The 18,482-nt window shown below is 38.3% G+C and overlaps 1 protein-coding gene across 1 annotated transcript; it reads right to left on the bottom strand.

Annotated features, from left to right (window-relative positions):
• On the bottom strand, positions 1-5,538 carry LOC146525806 (uncharacterized). The gene is made up of 2 exons (XM_085153945.1): positions 4,378-5,538; positions 1-1,479 (listed from the first exon to the last, which is right to left on the bottom strand). The coding sequence occupies exons 1-2, from the start codon at positions 4,541-4,543 to the stop codon at positions 575-577; spliced, it is 1,071 nt and encodes a 356-aa protein (XP_085010071.1). The 5' UTR covers positions 4,544-5,538; the 3' UTR covers positions 1-574.
• Between the last annotated feature and the right edge of the window lie 12,944 nt (positions 5,539-18,482).

The following is an 18,482-nucleotide window of genomic DNA, read 5'->3' as shown; positions in this document are numbered from 1 at the left end:
CACACACACACACACACACATATAAATATTTATAAAGTGTGTTAGATTGATTATTTTATTTGTTCCTGAAAGCCTGGAATAAAACATAATTATTACATAATAAAAGCATAAAACATTGCAGTTGTTTTGTTTGTAAAGTCAACAGCAGTCACCAAGTACTCTAAAAGTGCAAACTGGAACACTGAAACATGTTGGCTGCAGCTGCACGGCACAACTTTTGCTTTAAAAGTGAATGTTTTCCATTTCTGGTTTGGTCCTCTAGCGACCAAAGTAACTAAGTTATTTTTAGTGCAGCACCATCCATCTCTTTGCTGCCAATTTTATTTGGCAACAGCCAGCAACCACTTGCAAACCTTTCAGGGATATGCATTTTCGCTTACTGACCAGCGGTGGTTGGTAGAGGTCACTGCTGGTCTTTGGACTCGTGCAACTGAAGCATTACCAAATCACCTACAGTATTACAACTTTCTTCATGTCTTCTTCCACAATAGCACAAAGAAACTTTTCAGTATGACATTTGTGTTTCATCTTTTTCATTTAAGAAAAATATAAAAGAGCAAGTAATTTCTGAAGTCTAGATATTCTTTCCTGTGTGAGTGTTCGTATGAATTATTAGATGGGAGCGTCGGATGAATCTTTTCCCACAATCCGTGCAACTGTACGGCCTCTCGCCTGAGTGAGTCTTCATGTGGCGAGTCAGATTCGAGTGGGCACTGAATTTAATATGGCACAGGGTGCAACTGTAGGGTTTCTCACCTGTGTGAATTACCATGTGCTTGATAAGGTCGGCTTTCTCTCTAAATTTTTTACCACAGTCGTTACAGCTGTGAGGCTTCTCTCCTGTGTGGATACGCATGTGGGCGTTCATGTTTCCCACCTGAGTGAATCCCTTGCCGCAGACGCTACACGTGTGCGGCTTCTGTCCAGAGTGTGAGTTCATGTGAGTCTGTAAATATGAGCGCTGGATGAAGCTTTTGCCACACACACTGCAACTGTGGGGTTTCTCTACCCTGTGCATTTTCATGTGACGAGTCAGAATGGATTTATTCCTGAAATTCTTGCTGCAAACGCTGCAGGTGTAAGGTTTTTCTACTGTTTCGCCAGATTTCTCTACTCTCCTACTGTTTACACCCGAGTGACGTTTTACACTGTCTTGCTGTTCATTATCACTTATTTCACTCGATGGACACTCGCTGGTCGGCTCTGATGCGCCACAGCTTTGTTTAACAGTTTGAGCTGAGCAGCTGGGCGAGTGATCTTCCTCACCATCCTCACCTCTCTCCACATAAATTATATTAAACATGGCGTCTTTGGTGTCAGCCTCCTCCTGCTTTTCACACACTGGAGCCGACCACAGTTCTACCTCCTGTTCTTCTTTAATCCGGGGCTCTCGGTCATCCTCACACAGGTCTGTCTTCTTCTCAGGGTGATCCTGCTCAGAGCAAGCACCATCTTCCTGGACGGAGAACTGCAGAGGGACTAGACAACATCATATATCAGAAAATGGATTTAGGTTTTCACCTTATCAAGCAGAAAGCTATACAATACAAATCTCAGCTTTTTAATTTTTAAATTATGATGTGTAGTCTGCTGTTGAAAAAGACAGCTTACTACTTCTTTTGCATAAAACAATAACAGATGCACTGGAACTTATTCTCTTGATGATTTCTTGTTTTTGATACGAAAGCAAAGACTCTGCTTTATTACGAAGCTCGGATAAAACAAAAATACAGTAAATAAACTTTAAAATGCAGTGATATCAAAACTGCAATTAGGTTTTTCTTTTACAGTGTTAGAACTACAGGTTTCTGGGTCACGTTTTATTGTTTTGGATACAGTAGCGAAGATGAAAGGTGGAAACAGGTCCTTGTGTTTCACTGGAAGTTTTCTCTATCTGAGGCTTCTTGACCCAAACAGATTACATTGTTCTTTGCAAAATGTTTATTGGGAAATCATTTCAATTCTTGCATATTTCACTATTTATTTATTGTCAATATAAGTATACAACATACATACCAGCTAAGCAGCTTAAGTAAAAGAGCACAAAAATATGTTAAATGTGAATGAAAAAGCTTTGAACCACCAGGACCCAGAGTCTGGCCGACTACAAAGCTGAGAAACTGAGAATGTGGTGCTTGATCAGCAGAGAGGTGAAAAACTGAACAATCACTTCAGAGAGCGCTCAAAGCTGTGGTTTAGATTTGAGACTGTGGCACCTCACCTAAGAGTCAACTACTTCCAAAAAGTTCTGCGTTTTTATTATAATACATGTCCTGGTTTTCCTAAATCCTGCCTGTGACATATGCCCTCCATACAATAATAATAAAAAAGAACAAAACTAACACTGAAACTAAAAAACCTAAACTAAAACTGAACATTTTTAAACTATTAAAAACGAAACTTCTGGAAACTGACTTAAAAAAAACCCTCAAAATTAGAATAAAATTACAACTAATTAGAAAATACAGGACTGTAATAACTCTGGTGGTTGGGACGGTTTCTGCACTGACAAGATAAGATAAGATAAAACTTTATTAATCCCTCGGGTGGATTCCTCTGGGAAATTCGGTGATGATGATGAATGTGATGATGTATCTGGCTGTTGTGGTGTAGAGTGAGATAAGTCACTGGTTGGTTCCTTGGACTCTGGGGCTAACTACTTGATGACAAAGCTTACGTCAGCGGGGCTGGAGTTTACTTGCAGGGGTGGAAAGTATAATCCCTGTGAGAAAATGCTCCTCTGCACCAAAGGGGTGGACCCACAACACACTGGAAAGATTAGGTTTTTTGGCTTTCATGGGGATGCCTCTGTATCCCTACATAACAGTCAGAGGCTGTGGCTGGAGAGATTAGGGTTTGGGTGCCTGGGCTTAGACTGCTAGCACTGCTGGCCCTCTACAGTCTGAAAAACTCATGACCTGAACCATCAGCAGTAACTGTCTCTTCAACAGATCCTCAGAATAATACACCACACCACACTGAGAAGCAGTTTAAAAAGCTTCACCAGTTCCAAACAGAGGAAGATGAGGCCAAGCTGGCTGCACTCAGCAAATCAGTGGGGCATAAGAGGAGAATGATGAAAAAGAAGCTGGAGGCTCTGAGCAGGGAGACGCAGGTCTCTCACACAGTCAGAGCCACAGAGAAGGAGCTGAGACTTGAAGATGTCTTTGTCTTTCCTAAACAGCTATGGGGCTCTGTCCCAATTTCAGAAACTGTCTCCAACATCAGCTGACATCTTAAGTTAGAGACAATTGAAGCTGGGAACTTTTGTGTCCCCACCATGTTGATTTACTTGGAGCCAGGCATGAAACTATTTAGAGTAGAGGGCAGAGTACTAAGTTAACTAACGCAAAGCAAGGTTGGTTAGTAAGCTGAATGCATAAAATGTATGGATGCAATACAAAGACACCAAAGTCTTCTTTTCAGCACTAAATTAAAGACCATTAAACATTGTTGACAGCCTTTACCTCACAGCAGGATATATATAATTACAAAAAATGCTGCAAAAGGCACGATCAGCATAAACACAATCACAGGTTTGGTTCAGGTCTGTTTGCACACCTGTCAGTCCTCCATTTTAGCCTCCATAATATCTAAATAGATGAGTTATCAAAAATCCATGACAGTAGTGAATGTTCTGAAGGGGTAAATTGGCTATAGAGACCAAATCCTTTACCTGTGCTAGGATGTAAAGATGCTATAAATAGCCTACTGTTGGTACAGAGGATTTTGTCTTTAGATTACTAAAATACTCTGTTGTTGATGTGGCACTTTAATTGACAGGTGAGCCCAGCTGTAAAGATGCAGATACATAAACCAGGCTTAAAACAGTTAAATTCCTTTTTGATACTGAGGGTTGAAACTATAATATGATCAGATATTACTCTGTACAGTGACTATTTGTTTAATTAATGAACCAAGGAGCACTATAGGAAAAAGAGTGGCTACTAATCAGCTGTCTCCAAGCACCGAACACTATTGTGAAACATATTCTGGACTTGGAACAGGTTCATTTCATAATAATATCTTTAAAAATGAAAAAAAAAAAATCAAAAAAAATCAAAAGCTTATTTTTTCATTTTTCCTTTCTTTAAGTTAGCTACCACACAAATTATTTTAACCAAGGAAGCCGAGAGATGAAAAGCGCTGAAATTTAAACCTAAATCTTGGTTAAGATATGCAGGAAATCCTCTTGTGGTTCATTTTTATTCATTTGACAGCCATTTTGCATCCCCCTCCCTCTTTCAGGGATGCAAAATGGCGCTATTTGCTGGCTTCTGTAAACTGTTTACTAGATGTTTCCTAAGACTGAACACTAGCTGAGCTTAACAGATGCTACAAAGTGTCCATGCAGCTTCAGGGTTGTCCTGCCGTTACCTTTCCACCCGGCCAGGCTTCGCCGTTGTTGCTCGACCTCCTGCTTTGAACAGAACACTTCCTTCTCATAGTCTCTTACAGCTTCTTCAAAGAGGTTGAATATTTCCTCGGCAGCCGCCTGCAGTCGTTCATTGACCACAGCTCTTAGTTTCTCTGTTTTGAACATTTCCGCGGGGGATAAGAGTCCTCTAGTCTGTTTTTGGACGAGCTCAGGGGTGAAAGGCTGCTTTTGGGTTGCCAGATATCGCGAGAAAACCAAGAACTGTCAACATTAAAATGACCTTCTGAACATAAGTGTAACCACATCCACGTGATCACTCACAATCACCGTATCTTTTCGTAATTTGCAAATCACAAATATACCATAAAATGAACTGTGTGTTTTATTGTATAGGACTGTATTATACTATAAAACAATGTTCATGAAACGGACAAACAAAAGTTTAAATCATGCAATACGAACTTTCAAGGACATAAATATGCTGAAGTTGCCCAGTGAAGCTGTCTGCTGCAAATACAAATGGCACACTGTAAAAGCGAATTCACGTTTATAGAAGGCCATGGCAACAAAGGATTGCCGAGGCACACTGTAATACGATCCTATTTCCATGATAGAGCTTTAGTGCCATCTACTGGTCAAGAACGAAAAAAATGACGTACATGTTTGTATTGATCACCTATTTCAGTGCTGTTTGATTTCAGGCTACCTACATATCAGAGGTCTCTCCCCTGCCCATTAAGAGGAAAGATAAAAAGAAAGAGAGAAAGTTCTTCTTTTTGCTGTTCCTTTAGGGGTTGCAAGGTCAGATCACCTTCCTTAATCTGTCGTCTCAACCCTCTGCGTGTTCTCCTTCCCTTACATCCATAAATCTTCTCTGCGATCTTCCTATTTTCCTCCTGGCTGGCAGCTCCATGCTCAGCCAGGAAATATCCAATATATCCATTATCCCTTCTCTGCACTTGCTCAAACCATCTCAGCTAAAGTTACCCTCTGATTTACTCTTTTCCATCCTGGTCAGTCCCAGTGAAAAGCTCTTCTTAACATCTCATCACAGCCTCCTGTCTCTTCGTCAGTGCCGCAGTCTCTAGACCACACAGCTCTCACTCCCATCTTCTAAAACTTCACTCTTGCTGTTGTCATGTCCAGTCCTCTATTTTGTCATGTCCAGTCCTCTATTTTGGCATCTTTAAAATGCTTCACCTAAGGCCTTTGAATGCTGTCATGATCAAGCCAACAAAACTGGGGCAGCTGCGGCTCAGGTGGTACAGTGGGCTGCCTACTGATTTGATGATTTGTGGATCAACTGACTCCTCCGGTAGGCACGCTGAATATCTTTCAGCAAGATACTGAATCCCACGTTGCTCCCAAAGCATCCATGTAAGTGCAGGTGCAAATGTTGGAAAGCACTTAGGTATAGATAAAAGTGCTGAATGAATATGTAAGATTACATGAATGAGATCTGCAACTGAGTAGAAAGGTGCTACATAAGCACCAGTCTTGCTCAATCCAATGTTTGTATGCTTTTCTCTATAGGTACATCTCTACACCCTGCATACCCAGGATTATCTCCTGAATTAAAACTCGTAAATATCCTGTTTTAGAGTGATTACATATTCAAAAAAGACATGAAAAGTTTATTTTTTCCCCTTATTACTTCAATTAGGTTTAATTTCTTTTTCAAATGAAAAATCTCCATTAAATCCAAAGAGTTCTCAACCCCCCCCCCCCCCCCCCCCCTCCCAGCTGGTTAATTTTGCCCTGCCCGAGTAATTTAAAAGTAAAGTAAATTTTAAATTTTAAATTTAAAAGTAAAGTAAAAGATTTCCTCTTGCACTTGTCCACCATGAGATGGCAGCAGATATCCAAATAAAGCTCCCAGTCAGCAACACACACAAAGCAACAGATGGTTTACCTTGGGCAACGTTGTAGCCACAAACGGCTGATTTATCGCATTTATTCAGACATATCGTGAAAATAAATTCAGAGAGCATAAGTTGAGAAACACTGGTTTGCTAGATCTTATCTTTCATTTGTCTTCATTTCTCCTGCAAACGAAAATAAATCTTTATCATTTAACCCCAATCTTTAAGCACTGTATGTACTTTTATTCTAAACTACAACTGCCTTATCCTCCAAAAAACAAGAATAAGATTTCTTTAAGATATACTTTACAGACTTTTTTCATTTGTAATCAAGGATCTTTATTTCACAATAATTCCTATTCTATATTGTACATCATATGTTTCCTGTTTCTCTCCCCATTGTGTCCCTAAGCTGTCAGACCTTTTTAAAATGGCAGAAATACCACTACTATATATCGTCTGTTTAGACTTGAGGCTTAAAACACACAATTTCAGCACGCTCAGACAATAACATACCAGTTGGGGGCCACACACAGCAGAGCAGAGACCAGGCACCATCTAAATTTTATGTGCCAGAGCTCAGCCTGCAAAGACTGCACACTTCGATCTACCCAAGCCAGATGCCAGTGTGACATAAAAAAGCATTTTTAAGCCACAGTTCTAGCACCAAGTCTGAGTGGTTAGATATCAGACAGAACTGGAATTTACAAGTCCTCATTTGTCTTTTAAAACCTGTGTGGGATTGTAAACATATCAAGGACATACAGTCCTTTTGTCCCATGTGTTTACACTGTAATAAAACTTAACCACTTTCAAAAGGGCTCTTTAGAAATAACACACAAAACAAAGATCATATTTCAGTGTTTCTTTCATTTCTATCTCATCAGCTCATTGTCCTGGAAACTCACCTCTCACAAAAAGTAGTATAAGAGCATCAAGCATGATTCAGTGATCTCTGAATACCGTTTCTACTTCAGACAATCCTGAACCAGGCACAGATGGAATGACATCTTTGTTTAATGAATTTATTTCAGCTTAGTTCAGGAGTTCATGTCGCAATTCCTTCAATTATTCTTCGATTATTCTATACAGCAGCTGTAGTTTTCAGGAAAAGTTATCCAGGTATTTTGAAGGACAACTTATAATTCCATCAGTTTTGACAAGATTTCCAACACCACTGACTGACAAAGCTTTCACTGTGTTTTACAGATGACTCTAGAGAGTCTCTGTTGTATCCCTCTCCTGACTTCCTCCATACAAATTGTCTGTTATGTATGGGCAACTCACTGGTTTATCCCTTTAGTTAGGTCAGTGTTAAATGGCTTAAACAAAAAGAAAATCCTCTGACAATGATCTGGTACAAGTACAGTGGAGAAAATGAGTGAAAAAGCAGCCAATGTCCAAAGACCTCAGAAAGCCCAGAGAACTATAGCTCAAGACCACTTTATTAAACATACAAGAAATATAAAGAACTGAAAAATGGCTCAAGACTTCTGTACAGTACTGTCTCTAAAAGTGCAACACAGTTGTAATGTTTAGTAAGAAACTGATTATTTTTTTAAATATTAGGTTGTCACATTACCGTATACAAAAACTAGTTCAAGGTAAATTCTATATAATAAATTATTTGACAGGTTTTAGTTGCAGGTAACTCGATGGCAGCACTCATGGCAGCTAAAGCAAATGACTCTGGTAACCTGGTAGTTAGCCTGACTCAATAGAAAGACTTTCATCCCTTTTTAAAGTCACAGCAATCACTATTACTTGATTTTCTGCAGGTTTTCAGTTTAACTTACGAGCTCAAAAAGAATATCAACTACAGGGTACAAATTTGTAACGTTTTTTTCCCCTAGATTATATATGTTGTGTCTTGACATGACATTTCTGCACAGCAACAACCGTGTGACCTGCAACTTCTTTGATGTATGTTCAGAGGAGTTATATCTCAGTGATGGACAATGACCACAGTCACAAAAATATTTTTATTGCACATACACACAATCTGACTCACTCACCCCACCGATTCGTTCAGTTAAAGATTTGTCTGTAGTGTTTATTTATAAAGGTCAGAGCCAAACTTAAAGAATTAAAGAAGGAAAAAGAGACAGAGGCAACGACAGAGATATAATTGCTCTTCAGCAGACTCATTAGACAAAGCACCTGAATCTCCTGACTGAATTGATCTTTCAGTCATGTTCTGCATATTAATCATTAAGGTTTTTCATGTGCACAGTCACTCATGGCTCATTAGCAGCAGATATAGCTTTGGTGTTTTAAAGTCTGGATTTTCACAGGTAGAACTCCAGTGCACAAATTGAATAACTGTTAATATTTGTTAATTAATAGGTTCCGAAAGAAAAGTTTGCCATCATCAAATGAGCCGTGAAGCTGTGATCTGCCGAACAAAGGTTTATTTTCCAAAATTAAAACTAATTGCAGCTGTGAGTATAAAAAGGAAAGAACACACATAGACCAACACCCTGTAAAAAAGGAAAGAATGAGTTAAAGATTGTATCAGGAATTACTTATTTTCATGCAAAACTAAGTCCAGGTTCAATTTGAGGACAACTTTATAAGACGTGCTGCAAGAAAGTGATAGGACATCATAATCTATTTGTTTGCCAAGTCAAGTGTGAAATCATCACAGTCACAGATGGATATGGATGAATAAAAAATGGATAAAAGTCAGGATGATAAGCAGGGCATCTCAATTTCAGCTGTATCTATATTCAAATTTGTGTAATATATTGCTATATTTATATATTAGAGATATTTGTAATGTATTGTGTCAGTGCTTTGAGTGTTTAAACAGTGTACCATTAAAGTACCAGTCTATTTACCATACTTAAAAAAAACCTGATTTTAAAAACATCTCCAAACCAAGTGTGTAGAGTTTTAGCAAAATTTGTTTCATTTTGGACCATATAATAATGGAGATTTGATTAGGAGACCTTGCGGCCCTACTTTTACGATTTTATTTATTAAGTGAAAAAAGTGATCAAACTCTACCCGCCCCGTGCCTGCTTGGAGCAGGTGCATGATGTATTTACTTCATTAGATTATCATATATTCGTCTTGCAAGCACAGAGTGGCAGAAATAAGTGCCGTCTTTAAAAGGGAGGGGGGCTTTTGGGGAGCTGTAGCAGGTCACGCTCAGCGATCGTCTATAATGTTGTATGTTTGTGCAATATGAAGCAGGTGCTATATTATATAAAATTCTATTCAATATGTTGTTGATTTTAATAAATAAAATTAGTTTGAAGTAATGTTTTTTTTGTGTCAAAAAAAGATTAATACATGTTAGCCAGATTTTGACCTGAATCTGTGCGCACTCTGTGGCAGGAAGATAAGACCCAGATACAGGATTCAAACTCACAAGATAAAACGCAAAAGCGGCTTTATTGCTGAACTAAGTCAGAGAAAATACATAATACAGAACAACTCAGGCCAGGCAGAAACTAGGAACTTGCAACGAGGCTCTAACAAGAGACCGTGGAACAAACATGAGATACACAGCTTGATGAGGAACATGACGAAAGATAAAGAGAGACTAAGACGATATATACACACAGGTTGACGAGAGAACAGGCAACAGGTGAAACTTATCAGACTAAAGAGCCAGGGACGCAAAACTGAACAGAACACGCACAGGACAAGGAACTATCAAAATAAAAAAGGATGTATCAAATACTCATATCAGGAGTGAGACATATGAACAGGACATGACTGAAGAGGAAATGACGGGGGAGGCAGAAAGATAAACAAACACAGAGATTATACTGGAAAAACCAGGGATTCATAAACCAGACTTAAACCAACGAATGCTTACAAGAAAGTATGAAACCAGAACACAAAAGACTCCAAGAAAACCTTTAGATTAAACATTCAAAAGTAAAACTAGCAGAGAATCATGAAACAAAGGAAAAAAACATCAAAAAGAAACTGAGTGACAAATTAAACTTTTTCATTTCCCCTTCAACCCCCTGCAGCTGACTCTCTGAAAGATTTCAGGTGGTGTAAAGGAAGCACAATATATAAACACTACTTTTCCACCTGCTCCATATATGGCCATTCAAAAAGGCTTCTTTTTTCCACCTTAGTTTTATTTTTGAAGAAACTAGCCTGTCTTGTTAGGCAGCTTTTGCAGTCAGAATTATAATCTGAATGCACTGCTGTTCCAAACATATTTGCTTTTACAAGACATGCTCTATAATCTCTGTATAGGCATTAAAGGCTGTTTATTATATTGCTTGATACTGATATGTTGATGATTGTCTTGTTTGTTACGTATGGTGTCTAATTCAAGCTGCTCTCAATCACATCCTTATACTGCACATAAAGTAACCTCAACCAAAACACTTGAACAGAAAATGTTATATGTTCCTGAAAACTTGTCTTTTATTTGACAAATCAAATGCACAGTGAATATGATGTTACAGAGATCAGTCACAACATTAAAACCCAGTGCCTAATGTTGTGTAGGTTCACCTTGTGCTGCCAAAACAGCTTGGACCAATCGTGGCGTGGATGCAGGACAACTGAGGGCCTCCTGTAGTCATTCCAACAGACAGCAGATCTTCAGAGTCCTGTGGGGTGTTTGTGAGGCCTCCATGGTTGTTTTGGTACATGCCACAGATGTTTGATTGGACTGGGATCCGGGGGGTTTGGGGGCCAATCCAGTTCTTGTTGTGTTGTGCCTTTGATTGGACACTGTGTATTTGACATCTCTGCTGAAACTAATTGTTATACTCAGCAGTTACTAAAACAAAATCAGTAGAAAATTGCAGAGCTGCCACAGTAGGAGCTTCTGTGTGTTGATGCCCGATCAACTTTTAGTGTGGGCACAAATGAACGTGTGAGGCAGAGGCTAAAAAAGTATTGTAATTAATGATTTGATTATGGCACTACTAAATAACTTACAAAGTAATGAAAACACTGACAGTGACTGTCAGTATAAAACACTGACAGATAATATAGTGCATGGATATGGCACACAGGACAACACAGAAAAATATGTAGACTCAGCAGCACTTCCTGAATAACAGCATGAAAGGAGTTTTTTTTTTTTTTTAAAGTTTAGAAATATAAAAAGAAACTCTGTGAAATTCAGGGCACTTTATGCTGGTACCGGGGCTCACAGGGGCTTGCCCACCCAGTATGTTGGGCCCACATGTGGCCCATGTTGTATTACTGTCGCCAAATGATATTCTATGGGCACCCCATAGTGGGCTACCCAAAGAATTACATGGGCCCAAAGTGAGTTTTCTGTGAGCTTGCTAACTTCAGTACTTCAGTACTGTTAGCATGCTTTTTTAATAGAAGACATAAGTAGACAGAACTCACTGTGCAAAGGATTGGGACTCAGGTGGAGCTCAGGATTTATCTAAAGGATAGCTGGATTATTACAAACTGTTTCACACTATAAATCTGAAATCTTTGTGGAACAGCTGACCTGTATGATGTGCAGAAGAACACAAAACATATTTACCATCAGATCTTAAGCTATCCTAATTATTTTGTTACTACATTACTACTCTGGTTCATGAAAACAGTGTTATTGAAGAGCAATAAGTGGGGCTAACTTCTAAACACAGGACTGAGTGAAAGCTTTTAAGACAGAGACAAATTTTCTGCACTGTAATAACGGCTTTGAGCCATCTACACAAAGTTCTGATTATACACTTGTTTTTGTATCATCTCTGCTCCTGAAAATAAACTCTTCTAGTAGCAACTATCACAACCACAACAGGCAAAAAATGTGCTTTTTTGGTGTTAATTTGTCCAATTTACAAATTAACACCAAAAAAATCAGGCTTTTTAATTGACATTTGTGACTCATTTATTCTCCTTCTGAAAGTGAAACTCTTACAAATACATATAAAACCAGCGACAAAAATACTCCTGGTCATAAAACTGACACTGTGCCTCTTTAATAATGGATTGGATTTATATAGCGCTTTTCAAGGCACCCAAAGCGCTTTACAATGCCACTATTCATCCACTCTCACATTCACACACTGTTGGAGGCAAGCTACGGTTGTAGCCACAGCTGCCCTGGGGCAGACTGACAGAAGCGAGGCTGCCATATCGCGCCATCGGCCCCTCTGGCCAACACCAGAGGGGCTGATGGTGTTCTGCCTATACACACATACACCTTCTGCTTATACACACATTCAGTTTCCTTTACTGATAGACTTTAGTAAATCCTGAAGCCTTTTAACATTAAAAGAAGGGTTTAAATCGCTGAAGACATTAGTAAATGTGGTACTAAATGTTCCCTCTTCTTTAAAATGACAGCCTTTGTAACAAAGGGATATTTTTCACAGGCTGTTCTCATTTACACGAGCTCCATAAAACAACAGGGTTAGAACACGCTGTGGTGAAGTAAGATGCTTGTTTTGTAGTCCATCTTCTGCATATTATAGTTTCAAAACGTCGGAAATCGGTGTCACATTTTTAAGGAGACTAGAGTAGGGCTTTTTCAATTCTCAGAGAATTGCTCTTCTCTTTTCCTAAGTCCTCAGCAATTCTCCAACCCAGTTTTCCTTTGTCCTCGAGGAAAAGTGGGTAGGATTAGTAGATAGGAGGTCCTTTTGGAACCCTTTGTCTCTGTATCTCCCATTGTCTCTCTGTATTTTTTGTCTGTTCATGAAGTATTGTGGGCTTTCTTTTTATCACAAATGTTTACATCTGCCTCTCTGTAAGTCTGTTTAGGACTCTTTACCTATAATTTATGGTAAACATAAGCACGTAGGATTTAAAGGAAGTAACATTTCAATGTCTGCATTCTGAATATTGTTTTTATTTACAACTTTTTAAACTTTTATGTATAGAGATGCTCCAGCTGTACAACTAATGATGATATATGGAAGAATGAAATGCCTCTCAAAAGAAGTACACTGGTTTATGACCCGATCTGGACCCGATCTGCTAATGTGGGACACTATCAAAACCCCCTTCTGCCTATACACACATTCAGTTTCCTTTACTGATAGATAGATTTTAATTATGCATAGAAGAAGTGCTGACTGCAAATGTACCCTCATAAGTAAAAGCAGTTGTTTATTCCTCTGACAAGTTTGAAATAACACTTATAATATAATTTATTTAAAGTTATTTAGATGAATGCATCTTTTCATTACATTTGTTGCAGTACTCTCAGGGGATCCTGTAGTGGTTGCTGCTTTTCATCTATTTCTGTTGTTAGTTTATTGCGTGTCGTTGTCAGTGCTAAATGCCAGCTTCAGATCAGACAAATCATGTCTGCTCTGAAGAGTAATTAGCTAATTTGTTGTAATAGTCACAGAGAGTGAAGTATACGCATGTCAAGTATACATCCGTGGCCACAGCCCATTAGACGTGTCTCTGATGTGGTATGTCGACACAAACAAGTTGAGCTAACTAACGATATAAACAGGAACAATGTGTATCATTGGCAAGCTACAGTTTAACTGTTTAAGTATGCAAAGAGAAAAAACGTTCACTGCTCCCACAAAATAATTAATTACTTTCTTACATGGGTCAGGGCTAAATGTCAGCATCAGTCCAGACACAGGGCTATCTACAACACTAATAGGTCAGCTCACTCCCACACATTGCTGCATACTGGGACATAGTGTCAGTGTGTGGGAGAAAGCACCTGTGTATAAATAATTGCAATGGAAGAATGAATATACAGCATCTCTGCGATCTTTATGAGTCTGCCAATAAACTGACTGCACAATGATTTCTCTTTCTTTATAAGTAACAAAGTAATTTTAGAGCTATAGATCTCAATGATAAATCACACACTATTGATTGCACTCTTATATGTGTATCTCCCTGTCTTTGCTTTAGAAAGAAATGCTATGGTTTCTTCTTAGCTAGATAAATGAGAATTTCTTTAATGTTAATTAAAAATAATCGCTAATTGAACTTTTAAAACATAAGAGACTAGCCAACACACGGTTATCTTGATCTTGATCAGCAATGTGATTTTTACCATGTCGAATGTGATGTGCTTCCACTGACTCTGAAAGTATTTTGTCAGCATAATTTGTTACAGTGTTTCATTATATGAATTTAATGCAGAAGCTGTATACTCCTATTGCTTTCACAGAAATTAAGAGGGTAAATAGCAACCAGGTGCTGCTAATCAAAGTCCATCATTCTACAATCAGAAGGAATATTCACAAATGGAAAACATTCAATATTGCCAGGAAATTCACCCCGAGGTCAGAATGAGTAATGCAGAGAGAAAATGCAGAACACCCAAGAGCTACATCTCAGACCCTACAGGCTTCATTTAGAGTGTCAAATGTTAAAGTTCATGACAGTACCATTAAAAAACAGACTAAACAAGTATGGCTTGTTTGGAAAAGTTGCCAAGAGAAAGTCTCTTCTCTATAAAAACAACATAGCAGCAGGTTTGCAAAGTTTGTGAACAAAAACCTTCTGAACAAACCACAAGACTTCTGGGAAAATGTTGGACAGAAAAGGCCAAAATTGAAAGGTTTGGTACACAGCTTCATGTCTGACAAAACCATCCATTGTCTTCTTCATGTCAGGGTGAAAATAAAGCTGGCGTGCACTGCTTCTGCATTTTGGTTTCATTTTTGTTTAATAAATAATGACACATAGTAAAATTACATTTGGTGATGGTTATCTGAGGGTACTTCTTCGTCACATGACTCTACATATCTTATATATATTTTCTCTCTGATAACAGGTAAAAGGTCAACTGAATGCTGCTGGCTGAAACTTGTTCTGCAATGTCATCAGGCGGTTTATGAGTATAGTTTGTTTTATTTTTATGCATATTTGCTTTTTTCAAATATACAGAAATTTTTGTTCTTAAAATGACTCTAAAGTGAAATAAAAAAAATAAAAGAGTATCTCTGAGGAGGGTGCACATAAAATATCTGAAGTGTTAACAGTAAACTGCCCTGACAAACAAACACTTTTCAGGTTGAATTCACCCCAGTGCCAGTAATTATCTGTTGCTCGTAAGCAGCCAGAAATGGATGAAACGTCTCCCAGTCACATTATGGAGCAGAACTAGTAAGAGGTAAAAGATAAAGAGCAGAGCCCTGGTTCACAGTCGAGAGAGCCTGATCAAAAATGCTCTCTATGGAAGACTTGTTGCCAAATGTCATTGTTGTAAAGAACCATCTTCAGCGACAACTAATGTGACTGAATGCTGCAACAGATGGTGTGATCCCCACTGAGTCCTGAACATCGCTGAGATTTGGATTCCACAAAGAGACAGAAGCAGCAGACATGCAGACAGCCTACATCCTCAGAGGAACTATAAACAAACTATAAAAACAGCGAAGAGTCTGATTTAAAGCATATACTGTTTGCTTCTGTAACCCTTTCACTTATGGTCATATAAGACATGCCGTGTGCCTGACAGACCAATCACTCTGCTGTCTGTACAGCTGTGCTTGTTTTGGTGTAAACAGCTGAAGAGGAGAGGTGAAAGTCAAGGGGGAGACAGAAAGCCAGACTGAGAGGGAGATACACATACTTTTTCTCTCATGATGTAAAACCATAAGCTCACAAGACGACTCCCACACCAAGAGAGGTTTGCCCTCCTAAATTTGCCTGCAGATGAGGCAAGATGGTTCATGACTAATTGTCAAGGACAAACTACTTGGCTGGAAGCTTGCTAAAAGAAATATGTGACTATCTCAACTATCTCACTATATCAAGTAACCATTCTCAGGCAGTGGGTGCTTGGGAAATTGTGAAATTCTATCTTAAGCAAATACAACAATGGTTGTAATTGTGGACAGGCCCCCTGTCTTGATAAACACAGGCTGTAGTCCTATGGTTTTAGCAAGGTTCCTAACAGAGTGAAGGGATTCTGTGGAGTATCTGTGTGGCAGTCATAACAAGAGCTGTTTGAATTCTTTAAATCCCTAGGAAAGGTGCTTCAGTGCTTCCTTTATTATACACCGGACCATCCTTTATAAAAGGAAAGCCGATAACGCTGTCCCAGAGTTCAAAGTAACACTCGTTCGTGACAACAGTCAGTCAGATAAGAGATATTTTCTGCCATATCCTGCTGATATATTTTGAACCTTTAGCAGCAGGCTGTTAAACCCACAGGTTAACTTTGAACATTTTGCTACTGTTATAAAAACTGCTTCTTGTGTAGCTAATCTAAAGAAGGATTATGAGCTACATAAAACTGATCAGAGTTAATTTAAGGTTTACCATAATTCAGTTTGCATTAATTATATCCTCAATTTAGGTGCTGCTGCCTTAGGACGATCATAATTGATTTTTCTTCTGTCACAGAAAGCCTTAATAAAGGCATTAGTTACACTTGCTCATCTGTCTATGAAGAGAAAACATGAGTGGCCAAGGATACGCAACTAATTTCAATGTGACAAGCATTTTATTTCCTTTTATAGGCTATTTATTCCCTCTGGAATTTAATCTTGCAGCTGAAGTAATATTGTTCACCAGTTGTTCTCTTTTACTGAACTGAAGCAATTAAGATGAGCTTACCACATTTTCGGGACCTTGCCATTTGAGACCCAATTCAGGAACAATATTAAGGAGGCCAGTGTTAAGTGCAGTCAGACTCTCTGAGCGCACAAGTAATCATTATGAATTCTTCTTAATGTCTTTCCTTCACTTCAGTTTTTTTTCTTTGAAGTTCAAGTAAAAGTTTAGAAAAAGATTAAAGAAATTTATGGGCGATTTTCTTTTTTTTGGCCATTTCTCCACAGTCATGCATTAAAAGACAACATAATATGACTGCTGCACTGAAATACAAGATCATAAACTGTGTTATGGTGCAGCTAACAAAATGAATTAATTGAAAATGTATTGTTTTACAAATATAATAACCACAAGATGAATTAGTGTGAGTGTATATTATATTATGAGATATTATAGGTATATTTACAATGTTGTCTTGAAAAGGTTAACTTTATTTTTCCCGGAAAAAGAGGATCTAGTACCCTTTGTCCCTAAATTTATGCCTAAGGTTGTATTTCTATAACAGCTCAATTTCATAGTGGTCTGGGGGTAACCACATGACTGCTCTCAAGGAGATGAATAGCTGTGATCATCTTTTAATTTTGTGTCATGGACAGCTTACAGTACTTGCTTTAAAATTGAGCCAGAGTCTGAGTGTATTGCTATGATTATTTATATCGTTTTGGTGAGTGGAACATGGCCATTGCTTTCAGATCATTCCCCAAAGTGTCTTCTTTCTGTGATAAAGCAAAATAACTTTCTGGTCCTGAGTGGCGGTCGAAGTAAAATATTAATCTGTTCGATTCAGCAGGAGGTCTGTGGAGCAGCAGGAGCAGGATGAAGAAAGATCGTACAACAGATAAACACCAAGCCTCTGTGGACATTCCCACTCTTTTCACATAAACTCCTCTAATGTGTAAAACAGAAGAGACGTCATGTACACATGGTGCTTGTGTTTGAGAAGCTTCTAGTATAGCACTGTTTGGTAATGTAAAAAGTAAAATTACAAATAAACTGACTCTAAATTAATCTTTCAATTTTAGAGGTTTTCAGTGCCACAAATTTTGGTCACTGTTTTAGCCTAAATATACTGTAAAATGTTACTATTGCAACATATTGTTTTTAACACAACAAAGATTTTTGTCACTCAGCCTTTGATAAATGTGTTTACTTATTTTGATATTATGTTTAAACCAAACAAACAATTCAACGAGTAGGTTTCTTTCTCCAATGCGCATCTAATAAAATATTCTTATGTTGTCTTGTATGTTTTGGTATGAATGTCCTGTTATACGGACCATTCTTGGGCATTTTACATGTAAGCATTAGTGACGGTTTGTAACAGTGGAGCTGAATGTGACAGCTTGAATTATTACAAGAACTGGCTTTGTTTGGAGACTTTTATGGAAATAATTCAGGAACTTTTACATTTTTCATCTGTTCCGTCTTCGTCTGTAGATGCTCACATACTTCAACATGAAAAATTTACACACAGCTGTAAACTCAGGATGAAGCCTGGCCTAGAAAATACACAGTATGATATCAACAATCATTTATACAGCCTCACCCGAAATACCTTCACAGGACGACCTATTGAGTACCATAATTTTAAAGCTGTTTTAATGTTTAATGATTTTGATTAGTTTGAGCCAGAGGTGACAATTCGGAGAGGGTGTAGACTTGGGGAGATGTTTGGTGATTGAGTTGCTTTTGTGGTTTGTTCCTTAAATACAGTCCACTAAAAGAAAAACAACAGGACTCTTAAAATA

Source organism: Neolamprologus multifasciatus, chromosome 1 (genome assembly GCF_963576455.1).
Source record: "Neolamprologus multifasciatus chromosome 1, fNeoMul1.2, whole genome shotgun sequence".
Classification (NCBI taxonomy): Eukaryota; Metazoa; Chordata; class Actinopteri; order Cichliformes; family Cichlidae; genus Neolamprologus; species Neolamprologus multifasciatus.
The sequence above is the reverse complement of the archived record's forward strand: the minus strand, read 5'-3'. Positions and strand labels throughout refer to the sequence as shown.